Genomic DNA, 17,885 nt, shown 5'->3' with positions numbered 1-17,885 from the left:
GGATGGGTAGGGTTCAGAATGTAAAAGCCGCAGTTCAGTTAAGTCCCTGCTTACGGTAAGTTCAATTAGCCGAATTTATTGAAAATACAATAATTTAAGAATTGTTATGGTGTGGTATATCTACCCGTACTAGTAGAACAATATATCTACTAAGTATATAGCTATGTACCTAATCAGTCGTTTTAACTGTACTAGCAAGTACAGAATTGACGAACTGTACCTACTATCTAACCTACTCATGAGTAGTAGGTACCTAGTATTATAGCAAAAAAGAAAAACTATTTATTTCTTAAATTGTGCTACACATGTTCTTCACATCTTATATCGAGTTGGTTATCCCGGCGAAAGCCAACATGCCTCAAGCAGAAGAAGCCTGTCTGTGTACTGTGTGTAGCTTTGAATGTTTTATCAGAATACTTGCAGATATACCGCGGTATATTATACCTACAAACCTCATTTATTCAAGCTCACGACGTGAAGCTCGAAGCCTGCTCTGAGCCCTCCGCCCTCTGATATTATGGAGAACTCAAAGACGTACAAGTTTTTCCTCAGGATGTTTTCCTTCGCCGCCATATTTTGCTGTGTAAAACGCAAATAACTAAAAACAAAAGTTAGGGGTGCGTACACGGGATCGAACCCCCAACCGGTAACCCCGAATAGCTGGGAGGCAGACGTCTTAACCACTAGGCTATCGCCACCCTATTTTTACCCGATTATAACAGCAAAGTCAAAAGGAAAGGTTATGTTTTCGTTGTATTCAGAGTTACTAAAGATCAGCGATTCGCTGATACTATTTCTATTAATTATTTTTATAACTCTGTGATTCCGATTTCTCATAGATTCAGTGATCTGGTCAATGTTATTACAATCGATAAGTAGGTACCAACGTGTTCGTTTGATGTTGTGCAGTCGACCATATCGAGCATATTAAAGATCTATGCAATAGTGCTATACCTACATTAATAGCTAGCGATTGATCTTCGGTTGTTACTAATTGTTAGCACCCCATAGCAATCATTTTAAAAGTATCAGTGGTGGTAGAACACTCACAGAACGATGAACGTGTTGTGAAAATAGTTTTTTTATACTCTCAGAGGTGAATAATTTCATGACTTCCATAAATAGGTAACTAGTCTTTACGTCTTTCTATTTGCAAAATTATTTTGAAATTGTTTAGAAAAGGTACTTAGGTAATAAGTACCTAAGTAGTTACAATGGTAACTAATTATTAACTAAGTAATTAAGTACCTATTATAAATAAAAATAGTGTTATTACAAAGTTTTATTAATTTTTTAAAACGCCTGTAATTTTACACATTATACAAAGCTTATTCGAAAGTTGCTCTTGCACACATAACAGTGTTACAAACAGCCGAAGAAAGAAAAAAAATTGAATTCATATTGATTCCAATTTCCAGGGCACATCCGATACATCATACAAGACGATATTGTACGAAGAACGTTTAGTCAGTAGATAATAAAATATAAATACCTAACTTGCATTTTTGCACTCAATGACACTCATATTAATTTTTTGTTCTTCTCTCAATCTTCTTAAATTTTTGAACGAAATCCGTTATCTCTAGATACAGCTGACACTGACATTAGTGATTTATCTGCATTTATCTGTCAAAGTCAACCTCAAAGACATAAATATAGACCTAAAAATTCTCTAAATTCGAAAAACGAAACAAGGAAAATAGGCCTTCCTATGTTTTTAAAGTGATAAACATAAAAATTACTTACTTTCACAAAGTTCCGACCAATCCGTCCATCCTGTCATAGCGTTAGTCCGTCCGAGTGCCACACAAAATACACAAAGCGATGAGGTGAGCCGAAAATTGCGCAGGTATCTCGACAATCGCGAATTGTGATGGACTAAGGCGTAGGAGTAGTGAAGTTGAACTGATGGGGAAAACTATGTTGTCTAATGTTGCAGATAATAAGTGCCCATGAGCGCCGCTCACTCAATTTTGATTGCAGAGGAACCCGAATCAAATAACTGTAAATATGACGCGCCCGGGACCGCCGAGCGAAAATCTTCCCACAGTAAGTTCCTTTATCTTATCGTTATGAAAAATTAACAGACGTTCTATAACTGATTCACTTTTGTTATTTTATTGAGTTCATATTAGGAAAACATTTTTAGCATAATAATTCATACTATTTAACATTTCCATGTTATCACTTCTGATGTTACAATTTAACAGTATTCATACATAAGTTGCAATTATTTAATTATAGTAAGTGAACATAGATTATGTTGCTTTTCAGCATTGATTTGCTTTGTGCCATGGTGTCTATATTCAGAGACTGCGATGGTGTATGTGCTTTGCTTATATTTAGCCTACGTTGTAGTCTATGTACACAAAAACATTGTTATATTGCATGTTAGAGATTCATTGGAAAACTGATGCCACAGATTTTTTGATTTTCCGGGATAAATAATATCTATGTGCCAAATGTCATATTGAAAAGGTAGACAAACACACTTTAACATTGATAATATTAGTAAGTACAGATGTTGTTATATTAATTACTCATTAGCCACTTAGTTTGTCCTACTGTTAGTGTGTCAGTAACATTGCACACTTGCACAGTAATTCACTGCTTGTCCGTGACCAAGTCATTTGCTTGTGTACAATGTTGATGTGAGGTGATTGTTCTCATTGTAGTATGATGGTCTTGGGTTGGGAAGAAGTACCTATAGTAATATTCTTTGGTTGGTTATGACATTGTCAAATGTCCTCGGTCACACATATAGAAACACAGTGATCCTGGCATCTGATGTTCTGAGGAATCTGGTGTTTCTCGTTTGGTAGCTCAAGACTTGCTAATCGTTTGAGTGTTCTTCTGTGAGCTACATAACTCGCTCCATAGTGCACTGAGCTACTTTAATTTTGGGGATGAGATCAACTGGTAGTGTCCACATTTCCGCTTCATAACTCATAACTAGACATCGGATTACATTCAATATCAAAATAGCAAAATGTGCATGCAGATATCCACAAAAATAGGTAAAATATGTAGAGTCAAAATACTATTTATAATTGGAATTTATTCTTATTTATTCCTTTAAGATCTGGGGTTTATATCTTATCTTGCAATGTTTCCGATAGCAAACTGGGTCACTGTTCAATCATGTTTTCCAATATTTTCAAGGACTTGCACATGGTTTTTAGTTTCTAATCTCTCAATGTCTGCAGCCAATCACTGTTCCCGCTTAATTACAGCACACCTAACATTTAGCTACTGGAATATGCATTTGCACATGCAAAAATGCAAATGCATATATTATTGTGTCTAATCATAACAATAATGTTAGTTAGTGTAGTTTAAGCACAAATCGCTAAAATTAAATTAAATTAAAAGCAGGCTTCCTGAGAACATGCTAGAGAGCAGGTCTTAATGATTTTATGTGGAACTTCCAGGTGAAACTGGTAGTGGTGGGGGATGGCGGCGTGGGCAAGAGCGCCATCACCATACAGTTCTTCCAGAAGCTGTTTGTGACCGACTATGACCCCACCATTGAGGACTCTTACATACAGCATACAGAGGTGGACGGACAATGGTGCATACTGGATGGTCAGTTCAGTATATCACTGGCTTGTTATTAGAGATGGGCCGAGCACTCGTTTATTACTCAGTACTCAGCATACTCAGTAATTTTTTGAGTACTCATACTCAGCCAAATAACTCGGTTCAAATGCCGAGTATTTGATTAAGTCAAATAAAGATGGAAATATAAACTATACAGAGCTAACAACATTCAATCACTGTAAACAGCTGGCAAAGTTGCAGGTGCACATAAAAATATTGTCAAGTAGGTATTCCAAATGTGGACATCTTGTGTACTATGTTTTGCCCGCCACATAAATGGGTTTTGGTGTTGTGGTAAGCAGTGGCAAATCAGCCGCCATGATCATCATCACTATTATGCATAAGTTTGTTTGAGCGCCGAGTAACTCGGCCGTGTACTCAGTTTGGTGCAAACTAAACTGAGTAAAACTCGGCGCTTGGTTACTCAGTATAAGTTGTGCTTGGTAGATCAGGTTATAGGCAAACCCTTCTCATTGTGAAAGTCTGAAAGGCGATACACAGTTAGCAGGAAGCCGGCGATGGGTCGATCATGATGATGTACTGTTCCAGTACCTGAGTTTAGTGATGATACACTGATGGTTCCAGTGCTGGACACGGCGGGGCAGGAGGAGTTCAGCGCGATGCGCGAGCAGTACATGCGCAAGGGGGATGGATTCCTGTTGGTGTACTCCGTCACCGACAAGCAGAGCTTCCAGAACATTCGCCACTTCCACACGCAGATCTTGCGCGTCAAAGATAGGTGAGTGCTGTTGACATCGTGAACCTTTTCACCACCTCATCTCTACTCTCTTGGGTATCAACATCTCACCTAACCTCAATTTCAGCCTTTGAAAGTAGGAGGAAACGTGGATGTCGAAAACATCAACTGCCTGTTGTGCCAGAACTTTTTTCCACGCATATGCAAACTGGAATCAACTCCCAATAAATTACAACATGGGCGGACCAACAAATTCCTGAAAAGCCGGCAACGCATCGGTACCTCTGGTGCTGCAAATGTTCATGGGCAGCGGTGATCACTTAACACCAGGTGACCTGCCTGCTTATTAAAAAAAAATGAGCTTTGAAACTGAGAATTTGTTCAATGTTTTCAGGGAAACATACCCCATGCTGGTGGCAGCCAATAAGGTGGATCTGGTGCACTTGCGGGTGGTGAGCGAGGACGCGGGCCGCGAGCTAGCTAGACAGCTGAATGCTCCATACATTGAAACCAGCGCTAAGGAGCCACCTCTCAACATCGACGCGGCCTTCCACGAGGTATCTTATTATTTTAGACGCGCAGTGTCCCATGTATAGGTATATAATATATTAATTTATGCCTGCGATTTCGTCTGTGTGGACCACAAAATTTCAAACCCCTATTGGGTTGAATTTCAGAAATCCTTTCTTAGCGGATATCTACATTATAGCTATCATTTACGCCTTTCAGCCTGAGCCATCCAGTCGTTTGAGTTGTGCGCTGATAGATCAGTCAGCCAGCCAGACACCTTTTCCTTTTATATATTTAAATAGATTCATTGTGTTTTCACTTGTGTTGGCAGTCCCCACTCGCCACTGATTGCCAATGGTTTTGTTGCTTCAGCTGGTGCGCATCATCCGCAACCACCCGCAGCAGGAGGAGAAGCAGCGGCGACGGAGGAAGTTCTTCTCCAAGTGCACCCTGCTCTGAGCCGCGCCGCACACACCGCCTGCACCCTGCTCTGAGCCGCGCCACACACACCACCTGCAATGCACATGTGACGCCCGATCTTATGTTGTCCTATTTCAACGAACACCGTTTGTCTTTGTTTGTGTGAGTGCACTCGTACACATTGTTATAGTGTGCGTGGAAGTGTCGACCGCTTTTTTTCGACTCGGAAAGTGATGATGTGGCACAAGATGGGATGCGTTTACCTAGAAGATGCCTATTCACTCTTTGTTTTAAAGATTGTTGGAAAACACAGATCGCGGAACAGTATTCCAAACCTTAGCCATGCCTATGAGGAATGATGACGCAAAACGTTTAGTGCGTGTCGATGGAATGTGGACGACATAAGGGTGGAAACTCGCCCGACGTCTTGCAGTTCGGTGGTAGACTGATGAATGCGGTACACTCACTCCTACAATCAATTGAGCGGTTATCGTGAAATAGAACAGCTATACCACATATACGAGACGAGAACAGGCATACTTTTCAATATACAAAACTACAAGCAACGATGAAACCCATAAACGCGGTCGATACGCATTCGTACAGCACTAAAACTATGACAGTGTGCGGGGCGTCCCCCCTGCACGACTCACCTTATACCTCGATTGCCATCTCGACATGTCGCCTGCTAGAATTGATCTCAAGAAGAAAAAATATATTGAATACCCCTAAATATTTATGAAAATGAAATCTTTAAATATACTTTCTGCGGAATAGAAGAAACGTGACTAAAATTACTTAAATATACTCATCTATAAGCCAAATGTAAACCAAAGATGAAACTAACGGTATTGACTAGTCTGTAGGCTTAATACGAGTTTGCATATCTCGACAACGTTTATAGTTTGAACACTGAAACACTGTAACGTCAAAGTAAAAGTGAAGATCACTTTTACTTCGACTTTATTTAAAGCTTAAAATTCGTCTAAACATGAACAGCCAGCGCATCAATCAGCGCAGCGAACAAACAGCAACAACACCATAAATACGGCAGAATTGAACGTATACCTAAGTATTTTTACGATACTTTAAAAAAAATATATAGTGTTATAGTGTTTCGATACTCGAAATCTATCAACGTTGGCGAGATGTGCATACTTGTACTAAGGGTGCTGATTAAATATTGACTCGACTATAATAACAAGCCTTAAAAAGATAACCAAATAACATAATAAGTCTAAACCAAATAAATATAAGGTAATAATAATTAAGACCAACAATAAGTTGTTCAAATTCGATAACAAGTAAAAAACTTACGGCCTTACCACAACAATCATAAACAAGCATTGTTGTGTTGTTATTGAACGCGTGTTTACTTCAAATCTGATAGATTTTCCATACAGAAACTGTCAAAACGTCAGTTTGAGTTTAATCATTAGTTTAACATTTTGTTTTACTTTTTGTGGTAAAACTCTTAAGTTTTCCACTATAGGATGTTTAGTTCAAGTTTGCACATCTCGATCACCATGATAGATTTCGAGAGTCGAAATGCAATGTCAATCTTAATGTATCTAATGTCTTAAACTTAGCAAAAGGAAAATCAGTTCTGAGCTTTAGGTGCTTTTTTAATGTTTTGCTTTTGATACTCGAAATCTATTAACGTTTTCGAGCTGAATTAACTTGCACTAAGTGTATGACTATTGGATACGTTGCACAAATACCATGATTTTATACTGTTTTCATATTTTTTTTTTCGAAAACTACTTTTTACTAAGTTTTCTGAGATTTAATGGTGTTTAAAAATGTAGCCGTTATTACTGTAATGCTTGTAACGTTTGAACTTATCGTCTTAGGCCCGGTCTCCACCTAAGCGAAGCGGAGCGGAGAGATGTGTTCAATCAACCAATCAGTTTGTCAAACGATGATGTCAGATGTGATAATTTTTTAAAAATGAATAACTAATCAGTCGGAAAAGTTAAAAAAAAAGTACCTCTAATTTTTTTTTGTTTGATGCTGTTGTTTATTTTCATTAATGCAATGTCATTGTTTATTACATTACAATATAACATTATTGAAAAAAAATATGTTTTTCTGGCGCTACAAAAATAAATATATTATGTTATAAGTTTTTATAGAGCTTTTGTATTATTTATTTATGAATGTATTAAGTTTTTTAGATAAGTTATTTTTAAAGTATAAGAGAGCACAATAAAAATGTGTATAAATACATATATCGCTGTATGTTTTATGTATTATGATAAAACGGCCGGTTCACATTGATCCAGTCGGTGGACCCAGTAAGCTATTGTAAAGTGCTTTACTGCAGTACAGTAATTGCTATAATGTGTACCGGCCGAAGCAGTGTCTATGAATATTATTTAAATTATTATTTAAAGCTGTTGCATACAATACTTTTAGCTGCTAAAATTACAAAACAGGTACAGTACAGGTTAATTAGTATGAGCTGGCACGTTCAATCACTTCTCTTTAATCCAATTTTTCAGAAAATATTGTATCCTAATCTCAAAATAGACACTCATTGGACTAACTAAATTCAGGGGCCCTTCCGTCACTTACCCCATACAATCGTAGTTCTGTTCTCATTTGAATATTAAGCAACCCAACTCAATGAAATTTTGTAGATATATTCTAGAAACTAATATTACGCTGTATTTTTATTTTAGTAGTAAAAACAAAACAATATCTTTCTCTGTCACGCTCATTAGGAGCGTGCGAGGGAGACAGAGAGGTTTTTCATGATACTGGCGCCTTCATAGATACTTCACAAGCGCAATGTGTGAATGTGTTGTACGTGCCAGCTCTTGTTAAGACGGCTGTAATAATGATTGTTGATGTTTTTGTGTAATCTGTGCTAGCGACAGACTTGATGCGACCGATACGATGTCGCCATGTAACAGGAACAGTTAGTACTATCACCTGCCCAGTGCCCATACACGATCAAGTTTACCGGCCCTCGACCAGCGTCCAGTAAATTTGATGGTGTATGGCTATCAGTACGCTTAATATAAGATTTTACACTAACGTTGATAGTATTTGAGAGACGATGCACTTTAGCGTTAAACTAAAATGGCCCTTAACCACCTTCTTTTAATGCTTAATTTTGTACAATTTTAAGCCAGCGTTCCAAGCGGAAAGTTTGCGAAATTGAAATCAACGGTACTAAATTTTTGACTTTAAATCAAGTGTAGTTAGGGACATTTTACTTTGACATTATTTTGGTTTGACTGTCGAATACTATCAAAATTGGTGAGAAGTAAAATTTCATACTTAGCACACTTGACTGGTACTTTAACTTGACGGTAAACTTGATCGAGTATTGCCAACGTGGCTTTTCGCACTTTGGATGCGTTTTCGTTCAAATGGGTGTACGTCGTAAGTACGACTAACTCGCACCCAGTCTGCGCGTTCAGTGGTTTATGATTTCTAAATCTCTGGTCTGGTTTAATGGAAGGCTTCGGCCGTGGCTAGTTATCACCCTACCGGCCAAGCTGTGCCGCCAAATTTTACTATATATATCACTATGTATCGGCAGTTCGTTATAGTTTTGTTTAACTTTATCTTGGTCAGGTCATCGGTCCAACGTGTACGTGTGCTCATGCGAGTCAAATTCGTACGAAAACGCAACCAAAGTGCGACTAGTCCAAAGAATCCCGTACACTCGCCTAACGCTTTAGGCATACATACGTTTGCCGAAATATTGGTCGGCTGAATGCGTTAGCCCAATGTGTACTGGAGCCATAATAAATCAAGCAACGCGTAAACCCCATGTAGCCATATAAGATTGATGTATAAATGTTATAATATGTAACTAAATGTAACTATGTAATTAAATGTTAACTTTATATACACGTGTTTTGAGGTTCCTTTTCCCATGTACATCACTAAAAAACCCTCATAAAATTACAATGAAACTGTAATAACACTTGGAAAACTCTCAGGCATGCAGGTTTCCTCACGATGTTTTCCTTCACCGTTAAAGCAAGTGATAACTGAAATCCGCACGTTCGGCCAGCGTGCCCCTAGGCCAACCCCGTCTCACTTCGAGAGGAGACCCGTGCTCAGTAGTGAGCCGGCGATGGGTGTTGATGAACCAGAGGCAATTTAAATATTATAAACAAGAGGATGCTCGCGACTTCGTCCGCGTGGATTTAGGTTTTTAAAGATCCCGTGGGAACTGTGATTTTCCGGGATTAAAAGTAGCCTATGTCCGTCCCCGGGATATAAGCTAACCCTGTACCTTTCGTCAGAATCGGTTAAACTTCACTTCGTCACTTTTATGAAAAGGTAGCAGACAGACACACACTTTCGCATTTATAATATTAGAATGGATTTTTTAATTGTCGCTGCCGGAAATCAAACTCGGGTCCCCCATTCATAAGGCCACCACGCACCACTGCGCCGGGGAGGTCCTCATAAGCATAATAACCTGAATTTTATGCGCACACAAATCTCGAAAAATTTGTGACGTAGGTAATTTTTCTAGTTTCAATAGGTAGGTTGGTACATATTAACTGATACGTTTGAATAAAACCGGTCAAGTGCGAGTGGGACTTACACACGTAGGGTTCCGTATTATTGTACAAGGTATACCTAACACTTTTATGTAGATCACTGCAAGTTATTGATGGACTGCACTAGGTACCTATATATTATGTGATTTCGTAAATTAGCAATTTTTTTTTCACGGTTTTCAGATTTTATTCCTTTACTTGTGCCTACCTACCTACCTGCCAAATTTCATGATTCTAGGTCAACAGGAAGCACCCTATTGGTTTTCTTGACAGACTCGGACAGACAACAAAGTGATCCTATAAAGGTTCCTTTTTCCTTTTGAGGTACGGAACCCTAAAAATAATCATAATGTTTAACGAACGTCAATGTTAGGCATTTACCTAATTAATGAAAAATTAAGTTTTTTTGCGTAAGAAAATAAAGTCGGAATATTTATCACTGCTGCTTACAAATCGTGTCGCAAAAACATCACAACTACGGTGTATTTTCTTAGCTAGTAAATAACGTTATACCAGGATGCAGAAAAACCCAGCGTTGTTTACACAGTTGATTTATCAATCATGTTTATGTTGGGGTCCCAAGGTGCTGAAATGACGACCTTACAAAGCGCAACGTTGGAAGACCCCTCGCTAGGTGGACGGACGACTTCAACTATCAAGCGAGGCGCAGGGAGTCGCTGGATGGCGGCAGCGCAACAGCGTGGCGCGTGGAAGTCCCCACAAGGGACCTATGCCCACCCGTGGACATCTATCGCTTGATGATGATGATGATGATTTAGCATACTCTGTGTGACGGCCTTCCTGGCGCAGTGGTAAGCCCTATGGTCTTATTAGTGGGAGGTCCCGAGTTCGATTCCCCGCAGGGGCTTGGAATTTTATAATTTCTGAATTTTGGTCCTGTCTGGTAGGAGGCTTCGGCCGTGGTTAGTTACCGCCCTACTGGCACAGCCGTGCGGGCCAAGCGATTTAAAAAGAGGGGTGTTATACCTAAGTTTGACATGTGTATCTGTCTATCTGTCTGTAGCATCGTAGTTCCTAAACTAATAAATCGATTTTAATTTAGTTTTTTTGTTCTTGGTGGCTTGATCGAGAGTGTTTTCTTAGTCGAGAGATTTTCCAAGAAAATCGGTTCACCCGTTTGAAAGTTGTCAGCTCTTTTCTAGTTACTGTAACCTTCACTTGTCGGGGGTGTAATAAATTTTTAATTTACTCTTGTGTTAGTAGCAAATACATTATAATTTGACTTGAGACCTCTATTCGCGTCATAGCACAATATTACATGCTTAATGTTTTACGACGGCCCATAACAATTATTAAACACTGGTTTAAAATAGTTAAATTATACGTTTTTGAAACGAACATAACTAATTGTTCAGTTAATGTTGTATTTTTTTGCTACATCTCCTATAAACTGTTGAGAGAGTAGTTATTTGCGTACAATTTTTTTCTTAGCGAAGGCGTGAACAATTTGTGAAACCTGTTCCTTTTTATTTGGAAATTGTTATCATAGGCTCAATAATTACGTCCGGATTGAAGATTTTATAATATATGGTTAATATTTTTCGAGTATTTAAACAACTCTGCTGACGCAGAAAAGGAAACATGACGTGTACCTAAACTCAGATAATAAGTATCTATAAAAATCTTGTTTTATTTAGGGTACCGTACCAAAATCGTAAAAAAAAATTAAAAAAAAATCGACTTCAATAACCACAAACACTAAAAAGTAAAAAATAATTTAATTTATTACCGAATATATTATTATGTAGGTATACAAGAGTTAATCTAGTTCTATAATAGCATTTTTGGAGCCGGTGCCAATTAGCCGCACGAGCCGTTTAGGTCCTACTCTTCCTACTGTTTGTGACTCTACATTGGCACCTCATAGGTCAGCGGTGGGATGGAACTTCGTGTGGGTATCAGTAGTAGGATTCCGACATAACCACTGTGGGCGGTCGTATCCATGACGGGTTTTCATCACAAAAAAAAGTTCATAAATCGGTAAGTGCACAGCATAGGTACGGCGCGGCCTTGCTAAGCTTTGCTAATTTAAGATTTTAGCATGTCTATGATTTAGCATAGCACAGAACATACTTAGCACATATATGCAAAATGATTACGCGTGGAAAAGAGGGTCGACCACCTATTTTTAGTAAATACCTAATTTTTAATAAGAAATTAATGTTCGTGAAACTATTAAATTAAATGGCCAAGCCATACTTTTTTTTACCAAGATGTAGGGCTTGTAGAATCAGAGCTTGTAAGTAGAGTTACTTGTTATTTATTATTATAAATATGATACAGTAGCTATATACTTTGGACTTGAAATAGTTCCCATGGGCAGCACAAATCGAGTCTCAGCTAAGGGGCTTGGCTCTACTAGAGATCTCATAACTTTTTAACAGTGAAAGCATTATGAACCTGTGAGTCTTCGTGAAATGTTTTTGGCGGCATTTCATATCGTTTTTGGCAGGTGCCCTATTATTATTTTTTATATCTATTTCTTTTACATCATTTTCATGGCCCACTCTCAATCGTTACTCCTTTTTTTAAAGCTTTTATTTAACTTGCAATGATAAGATAAGATAATTTATTTGCAAGAAAGTTGGTACAATAAGATGGAAATTTATGATTAGAGGCCTTAACTTTCTACTAAATTATTAGTGTGCAAATATTTAAGATAACAAAATAAATTAAATTAAATTAATGTCAAACAAATTAGGAGTCAAATGCATTACTTCAAATTTCATAAAAATCAGGAAATAGATATTACAATAGAAAGAGACAAAACAAAGTGACAAAATATAATTTTTAATATATTTTGTCACTTTGTTAATATAGTTAATGTCATAATCTATGTAACTATGTTGGTTCCGGTGGAATCTTGCAACTCAATCGTGAAGCAGATATCTTTAACCAATTCTATATGCTATTCTTAGCCTCTATACCAAATTTCAAACTTCTAGCGAATTGACAGATATACTAGGACTTAGAAAGGGGCGATTTCTTAATTTTTGCGTTATTTCTATGAAATTCCTAGTCTACACACCAAATTTCAGTCTTCTAGGACTTCGGGAAGTACCCTAGAATTTTTGAAACGTTTTGATGATCATCAGTGAGGGACGAAATCGACGTATTTCAGATATCAATAAATCAACCTTGTTACCATAAAGGCTAGATAATTGATACCTACTTGGTATGTTTAAAGGTTGCTGAGGACACCTTGTACTGAACATTCATCACAGCTTTCGATCATCATCCAGACCGAAGCTAGGACAGTTCGACAATACGACGAAACGCTTCCAGAAAAGGTACCTACGTAGTGCCCCGTCCTTCAGTTTGAACATTGGCGTCTGAAACATTACGAGTTATGTTTTTTGCATCTCCTGAAAAGTGTTAATTTTGAGTTATGTCCTTTTTTTTCTTTGAGGCACTGATTTATTCTAATAAATTCTGAAATATTTTGCGTTTTGCGGCGGACTAAGTACGTATTTAACTATAGCAATATCGGTAATTTAACGAAGCTCGGCCCGCGAAGCCACAGTTCATAAACTTTTATTTGGCAAAAAACATTATTAATGTTTGTACCTAAGCCAAGATTATTATATGCTTCCTTCTTCAGGTGTAATTTATTCACAGAGTACGCACACCAACGCACGATTTCAGAAAGTAGGTTGAATACATATTTTAGGGTTCCGTCTCTCCAGAGAAAATTCTGTCTATCGTTTCTGCCAAGACCCGTCAAGGGAATCAAAATTTATAGGGTAGATACTTCCCGTTGTCCTAGAATCATGAAGATTGGCAGGTAGCAAGCCACAAGTAATGGAAAAACTCTCAAAACCGTGATTTTGTGGTTAGGTTACGAAAATCTGTCTCAAACCAAATCCCAAATCAGTAGTTCCCAAAGTGGTCGAGTCTCGAGGCTCGACCACTTTGGAACCTACGTTGGCGACCGACGAGGGTCTACGTTGACGCATCTGGCCAGTAATGATATAGGTACCTACGCAATATGGATCCTAGAGGGCACCTAACTATATGCCTCACAAAAAGAGGCTTTGCTTGGACTTTCTCTACGTCATTTTTTACAGGTATAATTATTAAAAACTTCGAGAGTGACACGGACTACTTATCATCCCGGAAATCAAACAGTTCCCGTAGGATGTAAAATCCCAAACCGGGACATGGCCGAGATGGGACTAACTTATCGGAATCATAAATATATGACACGTGCAGAGTTGCGGACGCAAGCAAGGGTTTTAAGTACGTCACGCACCTCCAATAGTTTAAAGAACCTATAAAAATATTTTTTGTTCACAAAAACCGGCCATTAATAATAATTATTTTTATTCCGACTAATTTGAGGGGTTGTCGCTACGAGATGAACATCCGCGAGGCGTCGACAAAGTGCGTAAAGCTAATTGCCCTTAAGCTGCTCGCACACTGCCGAAAGAACTTCATTAAAAAATAGTTACTAGTGTGTTTATTTCTGTTAGCTTCTCGCAGCTCAAGCGCCGTGAACCACAGAGTTTGCTTGTTTCTTGGATAAGGACATAACATACCTAGGATTTCATTTTGGAAAACCGGGATTAAAAACAAATCTAAAACCACGCAGATAAACTCAACCTTAATCTAAATTCGCTCGTAAAAAGATTTATGAAGTAGTTACACGTACGATATGATATTATACCTACCTATACATACCAGTTCCATGACCTATCGTGACAAAATTAATAACAAGTATCTACCTCCGCCTCACAGACGCATCGCATGTCTCAAAGACTAAAATGGAAACATGGATGGCGCTCGGGAAAGTGAAGCCAGAAGCTTGATTGGCCGTGTTTCAATACAAACAACGAGCGACAGTAGCAGTAGGCCAATCTAGTCAGAAAATTACGCTAAAATATCTGAATTTGAAGGGGCGCACGTTTATAAGAGACCAAATTTTTTTTCGGTTAACATAATCATGGTGATGTAAGAATCTCCACGTAGAGTGCACTGTGTGGGCCGATTGGCACCTCCACGTGCGGTGCCAATCGGCTTCTCCGGCCGTTAGGTAGCTACCTACTTGTCTATAATTTCCAATTAGTCTATGAAAGGTCCATCGAAATAGTCCGTTCCTCTATCTGGTGGAGTTGATCTCGTTTCTTTTGCTCAGAAAATAAGAGATAAAATCTAAGCACTACCAATTAGTAAGGCAGTATACTCGTGTATTTGTCTTCATAGTCAGTTCTACTTCTAAGTAACATTATGTCATCATCTATCCTAATATTCATTATATTTTGTTAGATGTCAAAATGTTGATTTCATGTAAAGCACAATAATATCTCTTATTAGGCTCGGTGGAATTTCTAGAAACCTTTGTTACTGAGGTTCTACAGACAAAACTTGATACAAAAATCTCAAGGTTCTAAACTCAGATTTGAAGTTTGAACTGTACTAATTGACATACCACTAACCTGCCGATTTTCTCTTTCTAAAGTTCGATGTGTAATCTCTCCTGCCGGTGTACTGCAGTTAGTTTTTTCATAACCCCTGTCTTACAAAAATCAGATTAAACGGTCCCTGAACCATATTGTTATTAAGAATTTATTCCGAGATTTTCTGCGAAATAGTAATATGCAAATATTATCACTATGTTTTTGGGCTAAGAGTCAACACGTGCCAGACCTTCGTTATTTTATAAAAACTGAAAATTTCTCTGCGTATTGTCCCGAACACAGGGAGGAACGATCAGCGACTATGAAGTTTGGATCACGGTAGCTTTGGGAGATAACAGGTAATAAAGGTGTAAAAAATCTTACGTCAAGGTACAAAATATTTTTTTTTTACATTTTCTTCGGTTTAGTGTTAGAAATCACGTCATGCATTCCCAGACACTTAGTTTAGTAGCAACCCCTGCCAGACACCCTTGACTGGCAGGGGGTTGCCACGGCACCAAGTGACTGTGATTTTTAATACTATTCCGAAGAAAATATAAAAAATTAGACTTTATACTTTGACGTAGATATTTTACACCTATAATACTTGTTATTTCCTAAAGCCACCATGATCCAAACTTCATAGTCGTTGATCATTCCTCCCTGTGTTCGATACAATACGCAGAGAAATTTTCAGCTTTTATTAAATAACGAAGGTCTAGCACGCGCTGGCTCTTTCTCTATTTCATTTAAAAGTGCATTCATCTGTAGGTGAATATGATAATTTTTGAGGTGATTCCGTCATTTCGAACTAGCTAACTGCGCTTTTTTAAGCTTTTAACGTTACGGTTATTCACAGTTCACACGTCACTAACCCATAGATACACTCATTTTTAGGGGTACGTACTTCGTACCCGAAGGGTGCCAATGGGACCCTAAGCTTTACGCTACTAAGCCTCCGCCGTCATGCATCCGTCCGCCTGTCTGTCAGAGTGTATCTCGTGAATCGTAATAGGTAGAGACTAGTGAGTTAATTTTTTTACAGAATGTGTATTTAGGTATATTGTGGCTATAACAACAAATAACAAAAAAATCAAAATGGCGGCCATGAAGTTAACAGTAAATGGCTTGTTTCTTGTTACCTAGGTCCTAGGCTAATTTTATCTAGAAAAATCAAGGAGTTCCCACAGGAGTTTTAAAACGTGGATTTTCACGCGGACCAAGTCGCGGGCACCTGGCAGCCGAGCTATGCCGATGTTATGGTACTTTAAATGGACTACAATGGGTTCTAGGCCGGCAGTTCTAATGGAATAAGAACCGTTTCATATTGTTCCAGTTGCTACTTCTATAGCAGTAAATCTTTCTAGCGCTGCACTACACTTGCACGGATATAGTATCGTTGTCTAAATTAATCCGTTTTTTTTAAATAAATGTAGCGAACAAACGAGCAGGCGGGTCACCTGATGTTAAGTGATTACCGCCGCCCATGAAAATTTGCAGAACCAGAGCAACCAGGCTGTGAGGGTGAAATTACGTAATTAGAGTGAAGCAGGTGTAACTTTATAGATCACCTGTCATGTGTTAAAATAACGACTAAACATCTTGAATAAAAATCTATTCTATTCTAAAATCGAACTTTTCACATGATATTTGACATATAAAAAAAGGTTTGCATACAAGCAAAGTCACTCTGCATAAAGCAAAAAATTATTAATTCTGATAATAAAATTAAAGCAGCTTGGGATATCATCACGGATGAAACTGGGAAACAAAAAGTGCATAACAATAAATTGGAGCTAAAAATTAATAACCGTATTATTGACTCCAATATTGAAATTGCAAATACATTTGAGAATTTTTTCCAGAACATTCCAGTCATCACTACTAGTTCCCTTAGCTCTTCACCAACAGAAGCCTATGATCCTTTCAGGGCCAATGTCACTGAATGCGGTGTGTTGTTTAGGTTTGAATACGTTACTCCATATGACATTGTTAAAGTGTTCAAATCTTTACAAAGCAAAAAAACCGGAGATCTGTGGGGAATATCAGTAAAAATAATTAACAATATTATTGATATTATTGCACCATATCTAGCCTTAATTTTTAATGAGTCTGTGGATACAGGCGCTTTTCCAGATCTCATGAAATGTAGTAAATTGATACCTCTTTTTAAATCGGGTAGCAAAAGTGACCCAAACAATTACAGGCCAATTTCAATTTTGCCAACACTGAGCAAGATATTTGAGAAAATCATGCTCAACCAACTGCTTCAGCATTTCAATTTAAATAAGCTACTCCATTCTGAACAGTATGGCTTCACTAAAGGTCGATCAACAACCGACGCGGCCGCAATGCTGTTAAAGCATATATTCAATGCGTGGGAGGGGTCACAGAATGCCATTGGTATTTTCTGTGATTTATCCAAGGCATTTCATTGCGTTGAGCACGAGACTCTTTTAGTTAAATTGAGCCACTATGGAATCAAAGACACTGCGCTTGGTCTCATTGCGTCCTATCTTAGTGATCGTATTCAAACAGTATGTGTGAATGATGTGAAGTCATCCGGATCAGCCTCACTAATGGGTGTTCCTCAAGGCTCTATTCTAGGTCCTTTCATGTTCTTAGTATACATAAACGATTTACCATATGTAGTCCAAAATATTTGCGATATCGTACTATTTGCTGACGATACGTCTTTGATTTTTAAAG

At 38.1% G+C, this 17,885-nt stretch overlaps 1 protein-coding gene across 2 annotated transcripts; it reads left to right on the top strand.

The window, feature by feature from the left end:
- Positions 1-1,626: 1,626 nt before the first annotated feature.
- Positions 1,627-9,092, top strand: LOC123872858 (ras-related protein M-Ras-like). 2 transcript variants are annotated; one of them, XM_045917452.1, is made up of 6 exons: positions 1,627-1,829; positions 1,940-2,049; positions 3,432-3,585; positions 4,186-4,339; positions 4,692-4,854; positions 5,180-9,092. In XM_045917452.1, the coding sequence occupies exons 2-6, from the start codon at positions 2,011-2,013 to the stop codon at positions 5,264-5,266; spliced, it is 597 nt and encodes a 198-aa protein (XP_045773408.1). In that variant the 5' UTR covers positions 1,627-1,829; positions 1,940-2,010; the 3' UTR covers positions 5,267-9,092. The 2 variants fall into 2 exon arrangements, with proteins under 2 accessions (XP_045773408.1, XP_045773409.1); XM_045917453.1 differs by having other exon boundaries at positions 1,627-1,849.
- Positions 9,093-17,885: the final 8,793 nt, after the last annotated feature.

This window comes from Maniola jurtina, chromosome 15 (assembly GCF_905333055.1).
Source record: "Maniola jurtina chromosome 15, ilManJurt1.1, whole genome shotgun sequence".
Lineage (NCBI taxonomy): Eukaryota > Metazoa > Arthropoda > Insecta > Lepidoptera > Nymphalidae > Maniola > Maniola jurtina.
This window is presented reverse-complemented; position numbering and strand designations above follow the sequence as displayed.

What these genes read in the sequence shown, in the direction of transcription:
- LOC123872858 (XM_045917452.1), top strand. Translation starts at nt 2,011, where the DNA reads ATGACGCGCCCGGGACCGCCGAGCGAAAATCTTCCCACA. An exon ending in ACAATGGTGCATACTGGATG is followed by an intron (nt 3,586 to 4,185) that starts GTCAGTTCAGTA and finishes TGATGGTTCCAG; the next exon opens with TGCTGGACACGGCGGGGCAG. An exon ending in TCGACGCGGCCTTCCACGAG is followed by an intron (nt 4,855 to 5,179) that starts GTATCTTATTAT and finishes TTGTTGCTTCAG; the next exon opens with CTGGTGCGCATCATCCGCAA.